This window comes from Barbus barbus, assembly GCF_936440315.1.
Source record: "Barbus barbus genome assembly, chromosome: 26".
Classification (NCBI taxonomy): Eukaryota; Metazoa; Chordata; class Actinopteri; order Cypriniformes; family Cyprinidae; genus Barbus; species Barbus barbus.
Window position 1 is genome coordinate 30,731,992 of NC_136754.1, and position 22,251 is coordinate 30,754,242.

Genomic DNA, 22,251 nt, shown 5'->3' on the forward strand with positions numbered 1-22,251 from the left:
GCATGTGCACAACAGAGCGGCAGGTAATGTCTGTTTTCACATATAATATTGTATATTTGCTGGGTGTTAAGTAATTAAATATTTATATTGTTAATAATCAGGTTTAATTCCTTATTAGTTAGGTATTGTGCAATGAACAACATTATTTAGCAACTTTTATTAATATAGGTTCAAGTCAGTTCATATGTATACTATTGTTACTACATTGCATTTATACTGAAATATTGAATTATATGTTAAAATGTATTCATTTATGTAGGAATTTACAACAGTAGTTCAGCTGGTTAAGCATGCAATCACTGCTTCTAATAATGTCAAAATCATGGGTTTGATGTCTGAGGAAAAGCACATGCTGACAAAACCTGGATTAAAGTGCCTGTCGATACAGATGTCTTATAAAGTGTTAGCAAAATCTTTAATTTTCTTTCAATCATCAAGACCTAATGTACATTTGATGACATCAAACATGGGTAACACTTTATTTCGATAGTCCACTTTAGACATTCTACTAACAGTAAGTAACTTTGCAACTCCATGTCAACTATCAGTCATTAGAGTATTAGTAGACTGTCTGCTTAATATCTTCTAACACTTTATTTTGATGGGTCCACAACATACAACATACTGACTATTAGAAACTTTGCAGGTATATGTCAACTTATTCTACTAACCCTAAACCTACCCTAACAGTCCACTCTGAGAGCTAGTAGACATGTAGCTGCAAATGAATGAGCATTAGTTGACATGTAGTTACTTATAGCTAGTAGAATGTCTAAAGTGGACTATCAAAATAAAGTGTAACCCAAACATGTTTTCTTATACTCATAGAAACATCAGTGTATTGAATGCTATAATGTGCTTGTATAAATGCAGACAAGATCTTTGAACTGTTCTTAAATATTAAAACCCAGTTATTTTTGGACATAAATGTACCCCAAACTCAGCAGACACAAAGAGACGCACTGACTTAAACTGAACTGTGGCTTTTCTGTTCCCAGAAGAGATGAACAAACACTGGGCAGCGGTTGTGCTCGTCCTGATTCAGCTTCACTGCTCTGATTGCTGTCCTGATCTGTGCCAGTGCTTCTCCACTGCAAAGGTCGTCTGTTCAGACGAGTCCATGAAAGCTTTACCTGTCAACATCTCAGCGCAGGTGAGAGAACTGATTGTAGTGGCGTCGGGCATCACACTTTTGAACAGCAGTTCCTTCAGAGAGAAGCTCAGACTTACCAAGCTGGTCGTTCTCAACAGCCTCGTGGAAACGATCTCTCGCGATGCCTTCGACTGCCTGCTTGAGCTGCAGGAGCTGGAAATCAGTGGAAATCATCGGTTGAGTTTTGACGTGCAGACCTTCAGCTCGCTGGCCAACCTTACGAGACTGCTGCTCAACAACAATAAGATCAGCGCACTGGACACTGGCATTTTCAACTCTTTGCACAAACTGGAAACGTTGCAGTTGAGGGGGAACGTCTTGTCATATTTGCCCAGACTTCTCTTCCATCGTCTCCACAAACTGCAGGAGCTCGACCTGTCCTTCAACCACATCAGCTCCCTCTCAGCAGATGCCTTCCAGAACAACTCTCTCCTGAGATCGCTCTCGCTGCATGCCAACTCGATCTCACAGCTTCCCGTAGGGATCTTCACTCATCTGGATCACCTGGAGGAGCTCAATCTCCGAAGCAATCTCATCAGCAACCTAAGCTCTGAAACGTTCCCATCTGGTTTGCGGAAGCTGATCCTCAAGAAGAACACTCTGGCGCAGCTTCCCCGCAATGTTTTTCACAAACTGCATCACATTACGTATCTGGACTTGTCTCTGAATCAGCTCTCCGAAGTCCCTTCGGATCTCTTTCAGAACCTCATCTCGCTGAAAAAACTGGATCTGTCTGAGAACCGGATTACGGCATTGCCTGGCTCTGTCTTCAGTGGGCTGTTTAGTATAAAAGCCATCCATCTGCAGAAAAATAAACTGAGTTCACTGGAAGTGAACTTGTTGAAGGATCAGCATGACATGGAGCAGCTGCACTTGTCCATGAACAGCCTGCAGAGCATCCCACATGGCTTCTTTGATGACCTGGACTTCCAGTGCATGGTCCAGCTTCATGGGAACCCCTGGCGCTGCGACTGCGGCTTACAGTACTTCTTTGACTGGCTGAGTTACAACGAAAGGAACGTGGTGGATCTGACCAGGGTTTACTGTGACGCTCCTGCGGTTATTCGAGGACGCCACCTGATGTCTGTGGACAAGGAGCAGCTCGTCTGCGGGAAGAACTCCAGCTCTGAGTTTCAAGGCTCCTCTGTCCCAAACGTAACTGAGATCCCGGTTGATGGCGATGAAGATGATGGTGCGATTCGTTGCTCACTCCGAGAAGTCAAAGGCACAGCATCCATTCAGTGCAAAATCACTAAATGCACCAGCGTGACATTTGAGGCTCTTTTTGAATCTGCAGATGGAAATAAACAGGAGAGTTTCAGAAGTGAGTGGTCAGCGCCTGCGGGATGCTCCAACCGGACCATTTAGTTTATTTAACAGCACATACTGTACAGAACCCTTTGTGAGTTTCTGCTTTAGTTGTACAGATACTTGGAGGGGATTTTTCTTCATAATGTGATAATTCATTATGGTCCAGTCGTACTCTTGGAGGGCCAAGGTCCTGCAAAGTTTAGCTCCAATCTGCCCAACACACTCGCCTGGACATTTCGAGTAATCCAAAGACCTTGATTAGCTGGTTCAGGTGTGTTTAAATAAGATTGGAGCTCAACTCTGCAGGACACCGGCCCTCCACTCCTGCTTTAGGGGTTGTCACTGGGTCTGGACATGCAAATGGACACATTTGTACCTTATTTAACCCTAGAAGTGTATACCCTAGAGCAGTGCTCTCAGACCTGTCCTGATGAGCCCCCACCACTGAACATTTTGAATGCCTCCCTCAGAGGACACACCCGATTCAAGTCTTGCATTCTCTGCTAATGAGCTGGTGAGCTGATATTGTATGTTAGATGAGGGAGACATACAGAATGTTTAGTTCTTTTCTTTTCTTTTCTTGCCGTCAGAATGAGAGTCCAAACAGCTGATAAAACATCTCAATAATCCACACCACTCCAGTCCATCAGTTAACATCTGGAGAAGAACAAAAGCTCAAACAAATCCAGCATTAAGATGTTTTTAACTAAAATACATGATGTCCATAATCAATAATAACTCTTCCTCCAGTGAAAAAGTGCATCTCCTGTTGTCTCTCACATCAAAATCCAGCCACATATTTGTTTAGAGTTGTTTTGTCTTGTAAACGCTGCTTGATCTGTGTAGATGTCTCTCCTGATTCAGACCAGAACACTTTTTCACTGGAGGAAGAATTATTATGGATTATGAACCCCTTATTATGGACCCCTTACTCATGTTCATCTTGGATGGCCTGCGAGTGAGTATAGGCACAAAGTTGTCCCTTTAATAGTTGTGCCCCGATTTACTGTCCCAGAATGCTTTGATGTAGAGCTGATTGTGTTCAGATGCCGTATGTTAATGACTAAGCCATGCGTAGGCCAGACTCGTCACAGTGGAGAAGCGTGCCGGATGAATCAATGAGAGATAAGAGAGGTGGATGAACTTGTCCTGTGGCGGTCAAAGTACAGTCATGAGACACAGCACAGTGTTTCAACAAGCCGAATGATTCATATGGAATATCTAGTAAATGTACCAGTGTTCAGAGGAATACACTGCACATCCCTGACATGTGCTTGCAGTTACATACACTGCTGTTTCATAAAGCAATAAATAATAATGTGCCACTGAAATTGCTCTTGCGTTGCCATTGTGAGTTTATATCAGGTCTCTGGAGCAATGAAGCGTGTTTTTAAACTTGTCTGAGCCTGCGAACAGCGTTAATATCAGGGCAGCTACATCTGCTTGCTGCAGCACCGTCAGCTCACTGTAGGTGGCGTATCACACACAGAAGCAGGACAGGTCATTCAAAACCGGCCTTCATCTGGAGTAATTACACATTTCACAGTGCTGGAACAGGACACTGGAGCTGATCACACACACATCAGTGATGTTCTCCACTCGTGTGCTGCTCTCTCTGCTGTCAGTCATTAACCAGCTATCAGAGATCACCACACACAAAGCCCTGTTATGTAATGCAGCATTCCTGCGCCTTCAGAAGACCAATGAACGGCTGTCTTCAAGAGTCTGGCCAGAAGTCATGTGACTAACAGGGTTCGGTTACACAGACGACAATGAATTAAATGTGAACACTAGTTACAGTGATCCAGAGGTGATTGTGTTGCTCAGATTCCACTCTTTAATAACTCAGAAAGAGTTCATGCTTGAAGAAATAACAACAGAGACAAATGAGCCAATAGATGACATCCTGACAGCATCTACACTGCAAAGAATTGTTTTCTTACTGAGTATTTTTGTCTTGTTTTACAGTACAAATATCCAATTACGGAAACAAGATACATTTACTCAACAAAACTGGATTCAGGCTTAAAACAAGTAAAAATATCTGTCAATAGGGTCGGAGAAATCAACTTAATTTAATAAGGGAAAGCAAGTTTTTTTTTTTTTTAAGAATAAATAAAATTGTAACTAATTTTGCTGCTCAGTAAATGTGTATTGATAAGATTGTTGAGACATTTATACTGGAAAACAACAAAAATACAGAGTAAGAATTGTTTGCAGCGTACAGTGACTCTCACGACGATGAGAACGGTTTGCGTTCATACTGAGATCTGAATCTGAGCACACTTTGAGACATTGTTGAGATATTTAAGAGATATCTTGTGATTTTATTTGCTGTAAGGATGAAAATGTGTAAGTGATGTTTAAAAAAAAGTTATAGTTATATAAAAATAAAAAAAGTTTATTATTACTCTTTGTTTCCTTTTAGTTAAGATCCGCAACATTTTAAGGTGCTATTTAAAAAAAAAAAAAAGGTTAATTTAATTAGTACTTCTTGTTTTTGTTTTAAACTTCACAAATTGTTTGTGAACTTCACTAAACTTAATAAGTTTGTATTTTGGTATATTTAATTTGATTAGTATTTTATGTTTGCTTTTAGCTATTTATTATTTCTTAAGCTATTTAGTATTATTTATTAAGCTATTTTTAGCTATTCATTATTTTTAACTTAGTTTAGTAAGTTTCAAGGTCTTATTTTTTAAATATTACAAATACAAATGTGTTTTTGTGAGTAGCCTACTTTTAGTTTTCTTGTAGTTTTATGTCAGTTTGAATGTGTTGCTGAAGTGATGAGTGTTTGTTCCTCACTGAATGTGTTCTGATCTCAGTGTATTGATGGGTCATTAGTGTTTATCTTGAATGTCTCATTCAGTTGATCAGTTCTGTCAGCGTGTGTGTGAAGGCATCTGCTGGTATTGTTGCTGTCCCTTCCCCCATCCCTCGTGTGTGTGTGTGTGTGTGTGTGTGTGTGTGTGTGTGTGTGTTGCATGGGAACCGCCAGAGAATGGAGGTGGAGGGGGAGACGAGAGGAGAGGAGAGCAGGGGGAGGATCCAGAGCTGCGGCCGTCTTTCTTTTCACTAACTCTGGAGCTGAGTTCAGAAAAGCCTGAAATGACTAATGAGAAAGCAATGAGCTGCGAGCAGCACTGATCCTGGACTAAAGTCTGAATCCTCATCCTCTCTCCTGCAGTCTGTGGCAGATTTACAGCTGAACTATGACGAGGTGAAGAGAGTCTCCCTCTCGTCTCACTCTTACAAGAGCAGCTAACTCTCCCCCAGACAAGGTAAGCTCAGCTCTCTGTGCGGGTTCTCCTTGAATCAGTCTTCACACTGCATTCAGTGCTTCTGTGGGTTCAGACGACAGCTGTATTTAGTGCCTCAGATCTGTGTGTGTGTGATGGCACTGATTGAATTGTGTGAATGAACTGTGTGTTGATTTTCATTCTGTAGAAGCAGTTTTCACATTTCTGCCGTGGGGCGGCTCACAGCTTCTCTTTCAAAGCTTGATGAGCTTCTCAGTTACATCTCATCGAGTATTAGAGGGTTTTTCCCCTAAAATCCCAAGACACGGAGTCAGAAGAGTCTTCCAGTGAGAGTTGAGAGTTATATAAAGATGGCAGTGACTTGTGATTGCAGGCTTTGAGATCTCAAGACGTTGTTGACTCTTTTTGGAAACTCTACAGGAGGCAAGTTACTCTTTCTCAGGAAAAACAGCTGAGACTTTAGCAAAAGTCTCTCATTGAATCTCAAGGAATAATCGAGACGTTGTTGATGTGAGTCGACTGCTGTCCTCAGGGTTGGGCATTTAATGACAAGTGCTGTGTGAATATTTACTCCAGGAATGTTCGGTGTGTCTCCACCCATCACACACACACACACACACACACACTCCTGCATGTCCTCTTTCATCATCATCAGAGCCACTTTCATTGATTATCTATTGATTGTCTCTCTGCTGATCCTCTGTTAGTCAATCAGACCGCTCTTTCTCAGGTGACCAGGCTGAACGGTCTTTGTGTTACAGTAATAAATCACAGTCCCTCACCTCGCTTAAATGAGGAACATATGTAATCCATTACAGCAGGAAAGAGAGGGAACGTTTCAGACAAAGGACAGACGGATGAGATGTAGCGGATGTGTGATTGAGGTCGTCTGATGCAGAGATCGAAGGGTTAAAGAGCTCTTGACCGCGTGAAGAGAAGCAATCATTTAGAGCAGCTCCAGAAACCGACAGGAACCTCCGGATGGTTTCTGCTCGTGGTCTGGACCTCAGAGCTGCTATTTCTGACAGGATCCTGATGCTGGATATACAACATGATTACACTTTATTTCCGTAGTCCACTTTAGACTGACTATGAGTAACTTTGCAGCTACATGTCGCCTAACTCGCACTAGAGTATTAGTAAACTGTAAGGTTAGTAGAATAAGTTGACATGCACTTGCAAAGTCACTTACAGTCAGTAGAATGTCCATCAGAATGAAAGCCGACAGTTACTAATACTCTAATGACTGCTAGTTGACATGTAGTTCACTTAAAGTTAGTAGAATGTCTAAAGTGGACCATCAAAATACAGTGTTAGTGAAGACAACTCAGACGGTTCAAAGACTGACCGTCAGTTCAGTTCTGCATGAGGTCTCCTCATCTCAGGCTCTTCACGATGTGGCCTGAAGATCATCAATCAAGCCGTTCTCACCCGTCTTCCAGGAACACAGAGAGAAGTTAATTCATATTTAAATACAAAACACACAGGACAAATGATCTGGATCGGTGAGGATCAGAGTAATGCTGTTTCTGTAGCTAAAAGAGTAGAGCAAACACGGGTTTGATTCCCGGAGAATGAACGAACTGAACAGTGCTTACCTTCAATGCAGTGCACACTATTGTTGCAAAGTTTGTGGTCAGTAAAATAAAATTAATAATATGTAATAATAATAATTTTATTCATCAAGGATGCATTAAAATGCTCAAAAGTGACAGGAAATGCATTTATAATGTTACAAAATATTTTCTTTTCAAATAAATGCTGTTCTTTTGAGCTTTCTATTTATCTGTGAATCCTGAAAAATAAAATGCATCGCAGTTTCCACAAAAATATTGTGCAGCACAACTGTGTTCAATATTGATAATAATCAGAAATGTTTGTTGAGCAGTAAATCAGTATATTATTATGATTTCTGAAGATCATGTGACACTGAAGACTGGAGTAATGATGCTGAAAATACAGCTGCGGATCACAGAAATACATTGCAGTTTAAAACCATTGAAAACTCTTTTGACCGGTTGTGAATAAAGGTATCTGTCAGACGCAGTGTTGTGTGTCCAGGTGTGTGTCCAGGTGTGTGAGCTGGTGTGTGTCCAGGTGTGTGTCCAGGTGTGTGAGCTGGTGTGTGTCCAGGTGTGTGAGCTGGTGTGTGTCCAGGTGTGTGAGCTGGTGTGTGTCCAGGTGTGTGTCCAGGTGTGTGAGCTGGTGTGTGTCCAGGTGTGTGAGCTGGTGTGTGAGCTGGTGTGTGTCCAGGTGTGTGTCCAGGTGTGTGAGCTGGTGTGTGTCCAGGTGTGTGTCCAGGTGTGTGAGCTGGTGTGTGTCCAGGTGTGTGAGCTGGTGTGTGAGCTGGTGTGTGTCCAGGTGTGTGTCCAGGTGTGTGAGCTGGTGTGTGTCCAGGTGTGTGTCCAGGTGTGTGAGCTGGTGTGTGTCCAGGTGTGTGAGCTGGTGTGTGAGCTGGTGTGTGTCCAGGTGTGTGTCCAGGTGTGTGAGCTGGTGTGTGTCCAGGTGTGTGTCCAGGTGTGTGTCCAGGTGTGTGAGCTGGTGTGTGTCCAGGTGTGTGTCCAGGTGTGTGTCCAGGTGTGTGTCCAGGTGTGTGAGCTGGTGTGTGTCCAGGTGTGTGTCCAGGTGTGTGAGCTGTCAGTCTGAGAGTCTGGAGCAGGTTGTTGTGTGAGATCTGGCCATCTGCTTCTCAGTGTTGTGTTTCTCATGAATATACGTAGATCTGGTCTGATACGCCAAGCTGTTTGTGGTTGTGAACTCACTTCACATTGTCCTCTTATCTTCTTCATTTGAAGCTACAGTGTAACGGTCAGAGGCGGACAGTAGAGAAGTATTTTTACTCTGCTTTATCAGAGAGTTTTTCTTCAGAAAACTTTACTTCATAACATTCCGAAGCATAATACTGTACATGTTATTGTACTATGTTTCATATTAAATATTATTTAATACTTAATTACATTAGAAATCTGGTTCTCAAGTAAAAGTAATTCAAAGATTTACTTGAGAACAAGAAAGTACTACCCCTGGTGAAAAAAAAGTACACTTCCATAATCTACTAAAAGTGCTCTATTTGCTTGCACTAATTTTGTATTTAATAAACTAAAACTGATATTTAGTACTTCTTGAGATAAACTTCATCTAAGTGTACTCAACTGTGCTATTTTGGGACACCATAAATATGAACTAAAATGTACTTTTAACATACGATCTCTGTATTTAAATAAAATAAAAATAATTATTTAGTCATCACTTGTAGTGCTCTTGAGTGTACTAGTGTATGAAAGACGGTTCAAGTGTGCTACAAGTGGTAAATAAATACATTTTTACATACAGATAGTATGTTAAAAGTGCATTTTACTGTAGTTCATTTTCATGGTGTCCCAAAATAGCACAGTTGAGTACACTTAGATGATCTTAAGTTTATCTCAAGAAGTACTAAATATCAGTTTTAGTTTATTAAATACAAAATTAGTGCAAGCAAATAGAGCACTTTAAGTATATTATGGAAGTGCACTTTTTTTCCACCTGGGACATTTTTAATGTTCTTAAGTATTAAAGGTAAAAAAAAATAAAAAACTTTTATTTATGAAATATATGAAACTATGAAATTATGCTATTATGCTTTGGAATGTAAAGAAGTACAAGTTTTCCAACGAAAAACAGTACTACTTTTTAAATTCATTTGAGTAAAGTGAAAATACTTTGCTACTGTCCACCTCTGGTCAGAGTAATCTCACTGAAGTCATTTGAAGATGGTTTGATGGAGTTTGGACACGTGTTGGCTGAAGTTCAGTGGTTTGGACACACGTCTGCTCTGAACATGTCGTGTGGGTTTGTTGTCTGATGTAGCTGAAGGCTACAGAAAGCTGATCCAGTGGAGCTTGTTTTTACAGGCCCGGATCTCAGCACACACGCTCTCTGGCTTCTCATGCCTGCAGGAGCTGTATCTCTTCCTCAGGACAACACACCTTGATCAGAGGCATGTGCGGCCCACGGCGGGCCTGCAGAGACACGTCTGGAGTCACTTGAGAAACCGCGCCGAGATCCAGCTACCGCTTCTGTGTGGAGATCAATCATACAACACATTTAGAGCCAGTTTTACTAACAGCTTGCACCAGCGCAAACCGTCTTTTGGTGTTAAAATAGTCCGGTCAGGTTTTACTAAAGACACGCAGTGAGGAATTAGCGCTGAAAAGGCGTGGACACAGTTATTTTTGTGCTTGATCTTATTTCATATGCATTTGTAGGAGTTTCCCTTTCAGATGCTAACTTTACAGGAGGACAGTATTCAAATGAATCACGCAACGAGATTTACTAACGTTTGCGCTCGTTAAATTACTGGTATTTGCACCATTATTTAACATCCAAAAAAGTATCCTTAAACTATTTTGCTCTTGAAATTCCTACAATTATTGTTGCTGGAGGAGTCACACAGAGAACAGAGAGAAGGGTGGAAGGAGAGGATTGTTCACACACGTATTCATTTATTTGTAATGCCAGAAGAACACATTATCAGAACACACAGTTTGCCAAGCCATGTTATGTTTAATTTGCTTCAGGAAATAAAAGACTTTCAAACCCTCAACTAGGAGTCACACAATACCAGCTCTTTCTAAACTTCTAGCAAACCTTCATTTTTTGGCCTAAACTTCCTGTGAATTCTTTATTTCTTTATTCCTTATTTGCGAGTAGAATTTGCGCTGTGTTTGGTATATTGTGTTGGTCGATATGTGTATGAGATGTTGTGTCCGTGTTCTTTAATTTGTGTGTTGTTAGTAAATCACCCACAGAAATACCCCCCCATCGGCGCTGTTTTGGAATTGCGCTCTTGTGCTAATTTGCCCTGTTTAGTCAAACTAGCCCTTAGTGTAGATGAATGAATCAAACACAGTCCTTCACCGTCATAGAACATAGTGCTTCAGCATCAGTTACAGCCTCCATGAGCACATGCAGCTCCTGATGACTCAATCAGGTCCTCCTCAGTCTGTATTGTGTTCCTTCTGTCCTCCTGTTTCATACAAAATCCTGCTGCCAATCAGACGGATGATCTCGGGCTTTCAGGTTTTCAGTAACTCCAGCTCTTTCTCAGACGAGATTGCAGATCAGTGCTGAAGATGTCTGTCAAACTCATTGTGATTGTTTTGTTTTAGCGTTACTTCTTCTCACTGCTCCTCGTTAAACCTTCATCAGTTTGCTTTATAAATGTTGTCCAAGTTAGACAGCGTGTTATTGTTTTTTGAGACTTCCTAATATCAGTGTCGATGGTACATTCAAGCATTTGACCACACATGTAATCAAAGTGAGCACAGATAATGAGTCTGATAGTATAGAAATATTATGAATATTCATATATATATATATATATATGAACTTTGCCTCAATAAACTCCTAATTTGCTGCTCATTATTAGTTAGTAAGGTAGTTAAGTGTAGTTGTTGTGTAGGCTTAGGGTTGTAGAATATGATCATGCCTCATAAACAGACAAAATATTAATAATAGGAATGCTAATAAGCAACAGGTTAATAGTGAGAATTGGTCCCTATGCTGTAGTGTTAACTATATATATATATATATATATATATATATACACACACACACATATATATATGCACACAGTATCTCACAGAAGTGAGTACGCCCCTCACATTTTTTCACATTTTTGTAAATATTTGATTATATCTTTTCATGTGACAACACTGAAGAAATGACACTTTGCTACAATGTAAAGTAGTGAGTGTACAGCTTGTATAACAGAGTAAATTTGCTGTCCCCTCAAAATAACTCAACACACAGCCATTAATGTCTAAACTGCTGGCCACAAAAGTGAGTACACCCCTAAGTGAACATGTCCAAATTGGGCCCAATTAGCCATTAGGCTTGTTCGACTTCATGCAGCGTTGCAAAGATCGGGTGCCGCCTGACAAAAGCAATGCATTCTGGTTAGAACATTTGTCCGACTTTGATCGGCGCTGCAGCTGCCTTACCTTCACATGTGCTATCAATGTACCGCGAGAGCAAAACGAGACCAGCCGCCGAGGTCAGGCGCTGTAGTTGCTCAAAATCGGCTGCGAGAGGCTTGATGACGACACACTTTATTCTCATTGGTCAGATTCTGTGATGACAAGCACGAGGTGTGTTGCGTGTTTATTCTAACAACTCAATTCCAATAATGCTCACAAATCTGTGTTATTATAACAGAAAAGCTTTTTCCAGTGTTGTTGCACTGTTATATTGAGTAACATTTATAGAATAAAAAAACACTGATAAAAGCATATATACCCCCACTTTATTGGTGTTTAAATAATGTTTATGTCGAAATTTAGGCTATTCATGAACAGATGGTGCAGTATATAAAATAGTGTTTCTGTTGCTCATGAAAAGTGCAGGCTGGCAGGCTAGTATAGTTCATCTCGAACAAGCCTAATTTCTCTCCCCGGTGTCATGTGACTCATTAGTGTTACGAGGTCTCAGGTGTGAATGGGGAGCAGGTGTGTTAAATTTGGTGTTATCACTCTCACTCTCACTCTCTCATACTGGTCACTGGAAGTTCAACATGGCACCTCATGGCAAAGAACTCTCTGAGGATCTGAAATAAAGAATTGTTGCTCTACATAAAGATGGCGTAGGCTATGAGAAGATTGCCAAGACCCTGAAACTGAGCTGCAGCACGGTGGCCAAGACCATACAGCAGTTTAACAGGACAGGTTCCACTCAGAACAGGCCTCGCCATGGTCGACCAAAGAAGTTGAGTGCACGTGCTCAGCGTTATATCCAGAGGTTGTGTTTGGGAAATAGACGTATGAGTGCTGCCAGCATTGCTGCAGAGGTTGAAGGGGTGGAGGGTCAGCCTGTCAGTGCTCAGACCATACGCCGCACACTGCATCAAATTTGTCTGCATGGCTGTCTTCCCAGAAGGAAGCCTCTTCTAAAGATGATGCACAAGAAAGCCCGCAAACAGTTTGCTGAAGACAAGCAGACTAAGGACATGGATTACTGGAACCATGTCCTGTGGTCTGATGAGACCAAGATAAACTTATTTGGTTCAGATGGTGTCAAGCGTGTGTGGCGGCAACCAGGTGAGGAGTACAAAGATAAGTGTGTCTTGCCTACAGTCAAGCATGGTGGTGGGAGTGCCATGGTCTGGGGCTGCATGAGTGCTGCCGGCACTGGGGAGCTACAGTTCATTGAGGGAACCATGAATGCCAACATGCACTGTGACATACTGAAGGAGAGACTGGGCCGCAGGGCAGTAGTCCAACATGATAACGACCCCAAACCCAGCTCCAGGATGAACACTGCCTTGCTAAAGAAGCTGAGGGTAAAGGTGATGGACTGGCCAAGCATGTCTCCAGACCTAAACCCTATTGAGCATCTGTAGGGCATCCTCAAACGGTAGGTGGAGGAGCTCAAGGTGTCTAACATCCATCAGCTCCGTGATGTCGTCTAGTGGCAACCTGTGAAGCTCTGGTGAACTCCATGCCCAAGAGGGTTAAGGCAGTGCTGGAAAATAATGGTGGCCACACAAAATATTTAAACTTTGGGTCCAATTTGGACATGTTCACTTAGGGGTGTACTCACTTTTGTGGCCAGCAGTTTAGACATTAATGGCTGTGTGTTGAGTTATTTTGAGGGGACAGCAAATTTACTCTGTTATACAAGCTGTACACTCACTACTTTACATTGTAGCAAAGTGTCATTTCTTCAGTGTTGTCACATGAAAAGATATAATCAAATATTTACAAAAATGTGAGGGGTGTACTCACTTCTGTGAGATACTGTATATTTATGATATTTGAGTCAGTATGAAGTGCTGTCCCCTGTCAGTCTTAGTTCTCATTTAATCATATGCTCACTGAAAAAAACAATAAGTAAGATTTTTACTTAATTTTTTATTTTGCAAGTATTTTGCACACATACATTTTAAGTAAAAATGTAAGTATCGAATGAATTAAAATCTACTTAACTAAGTTAGGTAAAATTTGCAAAGGAAATAAGTAAATTTAACATGACCAGTTAGAATCTGATCTGTTACTGAATTATTTTAAGTTAAATCTGCAATATGTAGTCAATTTCACTCAATCATGGCTTCAAACCTTTACTCAATCGATGAGGCACTGGGAAACAACCATGCTATTAAAGCATGCGATTCACTTACAAAAACATGTTAATAAGCAAATAGACAGCTTGTTATCCTTTTAAGATAATATGTCTACGCAACAGAATTATTACCCAAATGAACACAGACACATCAATACTTGATACACCATACACAACGACGGAGAGTCAGTAGCTAGTGTTTGAGTATGAATGGGACATTCTGAGTAGAAAACTCCAGATGTCACAAAACAGTAACTTACTTAACCTAACAACAAAAGCTACCATAAAACAGTACAACATACAACTCAAAATCAGTGAAAATTGAGTACTAATATAGAATTTCCTTAATTTTTTTTCATTCTTCCCTGAACTAAATTATTTAATGTAGAAATTGCATTTGTTTTTATGTAGTATTTACTTCACTCACAAAATCATTTTTATCAAAGTGTCATTTTATTTCAAGGCCAGTTGATGATGTGGTGTTGTTACATTCTGATGACCTTTTGACCCCAACATGAGCCACACATACACACTCTCTCACAATTTTTAAATCAGGTCTCCCTTTTAGAAGAACTGAAGCCTTTGTGAAATATTTCTGAATTTCCACTTCTTCTCGACTCACACTAAAGTGTCTGAATGCTCTGCGGTGGTTTTGAAAGTGATTGGAGGCACATATACTGTGGATATATCCTTTCACAGAGCCGTGACGCTGGTTTCGTCCGGCTGAAGCGGAGCTCGTCTGATGAGGGTGATGGCCATGCAGACAGTGTTGTGTTAAGCAGAAGAATCTGAGATGGTCAACAGATAAAGCTCAGCGGATGAAGCCGCTCCAGATCCACAGGAAGTCCAGAGATCTCGCTGGATAATAACAAAGACAACAGATGGACAGAAATGTTATGATAACAAGAATATAACTGACAAATGTTCGAGGAGAACGACACTTTATAAAGCTTTCCATTTGTTAATAGCATCTCATCTGAATGATATTGTAACAGATTAGTTCCAGTGGGGTGTCCATTGCCTTAACGACAACTATCTGTTACAATATCATTTTGAAGGGTTAAATGATTCCCGAAATGAATCAGTTCGTTTGAATCGGTTCGTTTCTGTGTAAAGGTGTGAAATTGTTCGTCAGTCGATCTGATTCATTTGGACAGTTCACTCATGAGTGGTTTGCAGCGGTTTCTCTCACAGAACAGGACTTTAGAAACATGAGCTGATATTCACCCAACAGTCCTTAAACCAAACTTACACGTCTCCTATCACTTGTCATTGATGAAACAGCTCTTTATTGAGCGACTCTGTGCTGAACAGCGAACATTAACACACACACACACACACACACACACTACCACGCAATACTTCCACAGAACACTGATTTTCGGTAATTTTCAGAAAGAAAAAATTAAATTCAGAAAGAAATTTAAACTAGTGCCGAACCTCTCTATATGTTAATGTAGAGATAACTCTTTTGAAAAGAAGCATACTTTAAAAAGAGTAGCCTACTTATTACAGAAATAATAGAAAATAGTATATTTATTTGCAAAGTGAATTGAATGTTTCCAGACACTTAACTGCCTGTTATTTACAATTGCATCAACATGTACATCTTTATGTGTAATTTCATAATCACTTCTATTGTATTTGAAATATGATTAACGTACTGCTGAATTTACTGATAAGCATTTATGGTAAACTAAAATATACTTTAATGTAATTTCTATTCAAACTTGTATGTTATGAATTTAAAAGTGTTTACACACCACAGTTAAACTAATCAAGTATACTTGTGCTTTATTATATATCAAAATGCCCTTCTTTAAAACATGACTAAAGATTATCAAAACATAATGATTAAAAATGAACTTCAAACACATATTTTAATTTGACATTTTACAAAGTGCAATTTTAGAAATTAACTTAACCTTTACTTCATTAATATTATAGCTGTTCAAAAGTTTGGGATCAGTATATATATATATATATATATATATATATTAAGAATTTAAAGAAATTAATACTTTTATTCAGCAAGGATGTGTTAAATTGATTTAAAAAAAAAGTGATAGTAAAGACATTGTTAGAAAATATTTTTATTTTGAATATATGCTCTTTTAAACTTTTTATTAATCAAATAATCCTGAAAAAGTACCAGAGGTTCCAAAAATAAAATGTATTTTAAAATAAAATAGTAGTAGTATTTAAAAAAAAAAAAAGGAATAGAAAACTGTTAGTATTTCTGATAGTATTTTGACAATATTACTGTTTTTCTCTGTTTTTGATTAAATAAATGCAGCCTTGATGAGGAAAAGATACTTCTTTAACAAACATAAAAAATATTGCTGATCCTAAACTTTTGAACGGCAGTGTGTACTAAGATTTAAAGTACACAACAAGTGCACATTCAGTACAATTAAGTGCAATTCTCTTTCAAAACAGTATAGATGCAGTTCCACTAAAGCCTCGTTCAGTGGCAAAGCAACATTAATGATCTCATTCATTTTCTATTGTGAGCCGCTGAGTGACATGACGACGATGAGAAATGTTTAACTTTATGCCAATGGAGAATGAATGTGTAGCACATGTGATCTGTCTCCTGTCACATACTTGTTCTCGTGAGCTTCTGAAGTTCAGGGGTGATTTGAGTCTCCTGTCTGCAGATGGAGGAGGGATATGAGCTCGACCTCACCTATGTGACGGAGCGCATTATTGCGGTGTCCTTCCCTCAAGACTGCTTCGAGGAGACGTACCTGCGCAACCTGAGAGATGTCACACGCATGCTCAAGTCCAAACACGCAGACAACTATCTGGTGAGGATCCGTTACGCTTTCACACAGGAGAAACACTCTCTGATCAAGTTCTGTCATTTCCGGTCTGATGCCGTTTAACTCATCATCATTCATTTTCCAGGTGATCAACCTGTCAGAGAGAAAGCAGGAGCTCACTAAGATGAACCCTAAGGTAGTGTGTACTGTAAAAACAATCACGTAAAATTTACAGTAAAAAAACAGCAGTTGTGGTTGCCAGAATTTTACTGTAAAAAATATAGTTTATATAATATAGCAACCTATGGAAGTTCTGAAATCTGCTTTGTAATGCACTGATAACTACTGAAAGCAGGTGGTGATGAGAAAGTCACACGATGAACTAAAGCCCATCACAAGCAGCTTTTTAATACTAACATATATAGAAGGTGTACAGTGTCTTTCACACAAACACTAAACACCATCATGGTAACTGAAATAATGCAATAAACATTAATTAAACAACATAAGATGTAACATACAACCCTAATGGACACAACTGACAAGAATAAACTAAAAATAAACATAGTTATTATAATGAAAAAACACTGAATGTGAAATGTAATGCAGGGAATTCTGGGAATGTCAATTTATGGTTATTCACTGTAAATTATACGCTCTTTTTCCACTTTCAAAAACGGTATACTACCGTAAAATTACATGTAATGTCTAATACAGCTTTTCACTGTATATAGGAGGCGAACTTACCGTTAACCTATTAACAGGTTTTTACTGTAGCATTTTTACAGTCTTTTACCATCTCCTCAGACTCTGGACACAGGATGGCCGGACTTCCATGCTCCTCCTCTGGATAAGATCTGCACCATCTGTAAGGCCATAGAGAACTGGCTAAACACCGACCCGCTGCACGTGGTGGTCATTCACTGCAGGGTGAGAACCTGAGACAGCCTTATCACCAAACCACATGTTTGGCCAGGGATGAGCTGTGTTGTGTGTCAGTAATGCATGATCTCTCTCTGATTCACCAGGGAGGGAAGGGCAGGATCGGAGTGGTCATCTCCTCCTTTGTTCATTTCACAGACGTCTCTGCCAGGTAGCTTCGCTCTTCACATGCTCCTACAGATCTCACTCTCATTATCACACACGCTCAGCCGTTCACACTCCATCTGCAGAGGATTTGATCACTCATACATGTGAATCATCAGATCTAATGTCTGTATCTGCAGGATCTTTTCTCCTCACTAACATAATGCTGGTGTTGTGCTGATTTTTAGTTCTCCTGTCAGAGAATCAGATCACTGTAACCTTAGAGAGCTCCTTCTACCTGATCTAACTTATGACATTTATTAGTATTATTATTATGGTATAAATGAATATATTAATTTGATTCTGTGACATTAAATTATATTTATGATTGTTTATCATTATTACAATCGCTAGGGCCCATTTCTCAATACTTTGGTCACTTTTTCTAAACTCTTCACACATTTCTCCTTTCCAACTTTCAGTTTGTCACAGCAGTTGATTTCACTTTCAATATATATATATATATATATATATAATCAATACGGTATTACTGTAGAAATGCGGGCAATATCTTTTTAATTCAGTTTTGTATTATGTTAGGTTTTGAAGTTTATCTGTTTAGTAAAGAGTATGGAAATGTGCAGACTGGGCTGTAAGTACCTTGAGCTTCGGAGGGGTTTGTGTCTGAGGGAGAAGATAATTAATGTAATGTGAAAGATGTAGTTGTTGAAAGTATTTTGTGCCAAAGCAATGATAAATGAAACCCAGTTTATCCACACAGCTGATGTTGTGAGTTTTGACTGCTCTCATCTTCATCATCTAGTGGTTTAGTATTCCAAAGCCAACACAGGTTTTGTTAAAGTCGCTGTGGTATTTGGTGATCTGCTGTAATCTGATGTAATGCTGTGGATGGATTGGTGTGAATGACGTGAACGATGTGTTCGTATCTTCCTGACAGTGCGGATCAGGCTTTAGATCGCTTCGCCATGAGGAAGTTCTATGATGACAAGGTTTCTGCTTTGATGACGCCGTCTCAGAAAAGGTGATTCACTTCAAACCCTGCAGCTCTACACACGCTTCTGTGATGATCTGATCATCTTCCTTTGCTAGTTCTTCTGACATGATCAGTATTTATTTGCATTTACACTTATATTGGCCTACACTGACTAAAAATATGCAATTTGCTGATGATGCTGATATTTATATGATAAAATTCTGATGCTTGTACTGCAAATCGATGAGATACAGCAGATATCTGATTTTTATATCTCAGATTTACTGACATAAAATTATGTAAATGTCAGTCATCACTCTATATCTCCAGTAATATGTCTCAGTAAGATGAGATGTAAATGATCCAAACATATAATGCAATGCTGATTGAGAGATGAAGAAATAAGCGCTCCTCAGAAGATGTGAGATGAAGATCATTCCTCCGCTGAGGAACAGTGAGAGTAAAGCTTCTGGAAACAAACGCTCCTCAGAAGATCCTGATGATCAGATTTGAGACGCACTGATTTTTCTAGAAAATGATTGATGGAGAATCAAGTAAATTCTTGATGTAAGAAGGCCTGAATAGCTCATAAATGAGCACACTTGATTATTCCGTGTCAGATGAAGCTCTGCTGTTTGTCCAGGTACGTGTCGATCCTCAGCAGTCTCCTGAGCGGCTCCATCAAGATGAACACGTCTCCTCTCTTCCTCCACTGCATCCTCATTCACGGCGTTCCTTGCTTTGACCCTGCTGGAGGTCAGTGCTCTTCTGGACTTCATGTGGAAGGATGTTGCATCATGTGTTACAGTTAGTGCGCAACAGAAGACAGCGCTGGAAAGACATATTGAACCTAAAAATCCAGTGCTAGAACAGCCAGAACTGGAGCAGATTTAAAAATGACTGGTACTTACTCTTGCATCGTGATGTTTTGCAGTGTGTCAGCTGTATCTGAAGGTGTATCAGGGCATGCAGGTGGTCTATGTCTCCGGAGTCTAGTGAGTCCATCCTCATCACTGCATGTTAATGACAGCCTATAGAGATACATTCTGATTGGATTTAATATCTCATGCTCATGTTTGATTCGGTGTGCTTTTAGTAGCAATGATATGCTTTTATAGTTTTTGTAAATATTTTCAATTAGATTTCATTTGTGTTTTTATTTTTATTTTAGTTAAAGTTTTAGTAATTTAGTTGTTTTATTCATTTTATTAATTGTTTATTTTTGCTTATGCATTAAATTTTCTACATAGTTTTTTATTAGTGCTGGACAATGATTAATCATGATTAATCGCATCCAATATATATATATTTGTGTGTGTGTGTGTACATAATACATGTATGTGTACTGTGTATATTTATTGTGTATATATAAATACACACACATGCATGTATATATTTAAGAAAAATAGGTTGTTTATATATTAAATATATTTATATATATCATAAATTATATAAATATAATAAATATTTTCTAAATATATACTGTATATGTGTCTTTATATATACAGAATAACTATACACAGTACACACACATATATTACCGTATGTACACAAACACTTGATGCGATTAATCACAATTAATCGTTGCCCAGCACTATTTTTTATCAAGTTTTATTTAGTTCTATTTATTTTAGTACTTTGCAATGTAAAATAAGTGAAAATGAGAAAATGTTGCCTTGGCCACTAGCTGAAATAAGTTGTTTTTAGTTGAATGTGTAATTTGTTTCAAGTAATAAATGTTTAGTTTCAGTTAATGATAAAAACCCTGGTTTGATTGAGATTTCTGAACATATCTTGCAGTCACGTTGGAGCCGCTCACAGACACAGGATCTGCATCGCTCTCGAACCAGCGCAGCTACTGAAGGGAGATATTATGGTACAAACAAACCCTAAATAAACACAGAATAAGCATTTAAGATACATGTTGGTCAATAACAAATATGTAACTGCACCTACAGAAAGAATTCATGCACTTTTTCATCATTTAATCATGCCAGCATACGACTGAAAAGCTCTCATCAAAGCAGAGTATTCTAGAATTTACATCCAGACAGAACAGGTTTGAGTGCTTTGTGTTTATAAATGCTTTAGATGCTTGATAAAATAAAGGGGATAAAGAATGAAAGTGAATGTAATGGAGGAAAACGAAACACATTAGATGGACGTTTAGTGATTTGGTGATCAGAGCAGCACTTCTGCATCCTTCATCCATGTCTTTATGTCAGTGAGGAATGCTGTGTTGTTCTCTCCATTGTGTATCAATGTTCTCCCTTCTGTCTGCAGGTGAAATGCTTCCATAAGAGCAGCGGATCTGAGCGAGACCTCATATTCAGAGTTCAGTTTCACACAGGAGCCGTTCAGGCCTACAGCCTCGTGTTTCAGAAAGACGACATGGAGCACGCTAACAAAGGTCAGCAATGGGCCGTCTGACCACTACTGATGCAGTGACCCATTCAGGAGCACTGAGGTTATTTGGAATGAAAATGTAGTTGTGTTGATATTCTGATGTTTCAGTTTCAGATGTCAGATTTCCAGATTATGGGAAAGTGGAGTTAGTTTTCTCTGATGGTCCAGAAAGAATTTCAGGTGGGTTTTTCTGTATTCTTGTCAGGTAATACTGAAGTTTCTCCACTCCTCATGTCCTGTGAGGCAGTGCTGTACACACGAGGGACTGCGGTCTAGCTCTTATCCATCGGTCTGTTGTTCACTCAGGTTCAGATCGCTGGCACAATGGCCCAGATGTGACGGTTGACTACATGAGCACAGATTCCCTCTCTAAATGGAACTCCTACCAGAACATCTGCACTGCAGAAGGTAGGAAGATGTGAATGCTTATTTATTAAAGGAAGGACATGTGCTTGAGATTATATGATGCTGAAGAAGCTCTGGCTTCACAGACATGCTCAAATCACCTCAAAGATACTCCAGAGTTTGTTGTTTGTTTATCAGCAGCATGTTTTACGCTCATATTGTGAATTGCACCATTATTCAAGTTTATTTGTATAGCGCTTTTCACGACGCAAATCAATGCAAAGTAGCTTTATGGAAAATTTTCTACATTATATTTAGTAGCTTATCAGTGGTGACTCCTCAAGTTGATGTCCATATGGAAGAAAAGTACAGTAAAGTCATGCAGTTAGTTAATGACGTAATCAAACAGACGCTGAACACTATTAACAGCAATGATGTTGAATGAATATGTTGTTTGAGGGGTGGCATCATCTGAGGTCCTCTGAGGGGTTGGCATCATTATCCAATTACTAACAACAAACAAACAAAGGACAAATGTTTATGACTTGTTTTATGTTATAGTGTGTCCAGCAACTTAATTAGGTTCAAAAATAGGAGTTGTACATGGGGATTGTATTTATCCTGTTTTAAATACACACAACTGTAAGTTCTGGTCCTGAAATCTGACTGGCTCAGAGCTGATATAACCGTCCAAATGATTCTACAGTGATTCTTTCTGCAGGTTACATGATTACACCAGTAGGTGGCAACAAATGACTGTGTGAGTGAGTCACTGAATCATTTACTCAACTGGTTCAATCAAAAAAACCTGATTCTTTAAGGAATGAAACAAGTGAGAGAAGTCTTTATCAGTGAGTCATTTAATCATTCACTTAACCAAATTGGTATTAG

At 39.3% G+C, this 22,251-nt stretch overlaps 2 protein-coding genes across 2 annotated transcripts in view; both read left to right on the forward strand.

Annotated features, from left to right (window-relative positions):
* Positions 1-2,653, forward strand: LOC306846189 (uncharacterized protein). The gene is made up of 2 exons (XM_079379344.1): positions 1-23; positions 999-2,653. Exon 2 carries the CDS (start codon positions 1,004-1,006, stop codon positions 2,519-2,521), a length of 1,518 nt encoding a protein of 505 aa, XP_079235470.1. The 5' UTR covers positions 1-23; positions 999-1,003; the 3' UTR covers positions 2,522-2,653.
* A 2,775-nt stretch (positions 2,654-5,428) lies between these two features.
* The window catches only part of LOC306846174 (tensin-3-like), a 49,766-nt gene continuing 32,943 nt past the window's right edge, over positions 5,429-22,251 (forward strand). The window contains exons 1-12 of the mRNA XM_079379322.1: positions 5,429-5,748; positions 16,485-16,634; positions 16,735-16,785; positions 17,397-17,519; positions 17,618-17,682; positions 18,574-18,657; positions 19,253-19,365; positions 19,544-19,604; positions 20,410-20,485; positions 20,893-21,019; positions 21,124-21,195; positions 21,322-21,423. Coding sequence (XP_079235448.1) covers positions 16,485-16,634; positions 16,735-16,785; positions 17,397-17,519; positions 17,618-17,682; positions 18,574-18,657; positions 19,253-19,365; positions 19,544-19,604; positions 20,410-20,485; positions 20,893-21,019; positions 21,124-21,195; positions 21,322-21,423 — 1,024 coding nt within the window. The 5' untranslated portion in view covers positions 5,429-5,748. The remainder of the gene's footprint in view (positions 5,749-16,484; positions 16,635-16,734; positions 16,786-17,396; positions 17,520-17,617; positions 17,683-18,573; positions 18,658-19,252; positions 19,366-19,543; positions 19,605-20,409; positions 20,486-20,892; positions 21,020-21,123; positions 21,196-21,321; positions 21,424-22,251) is intronic.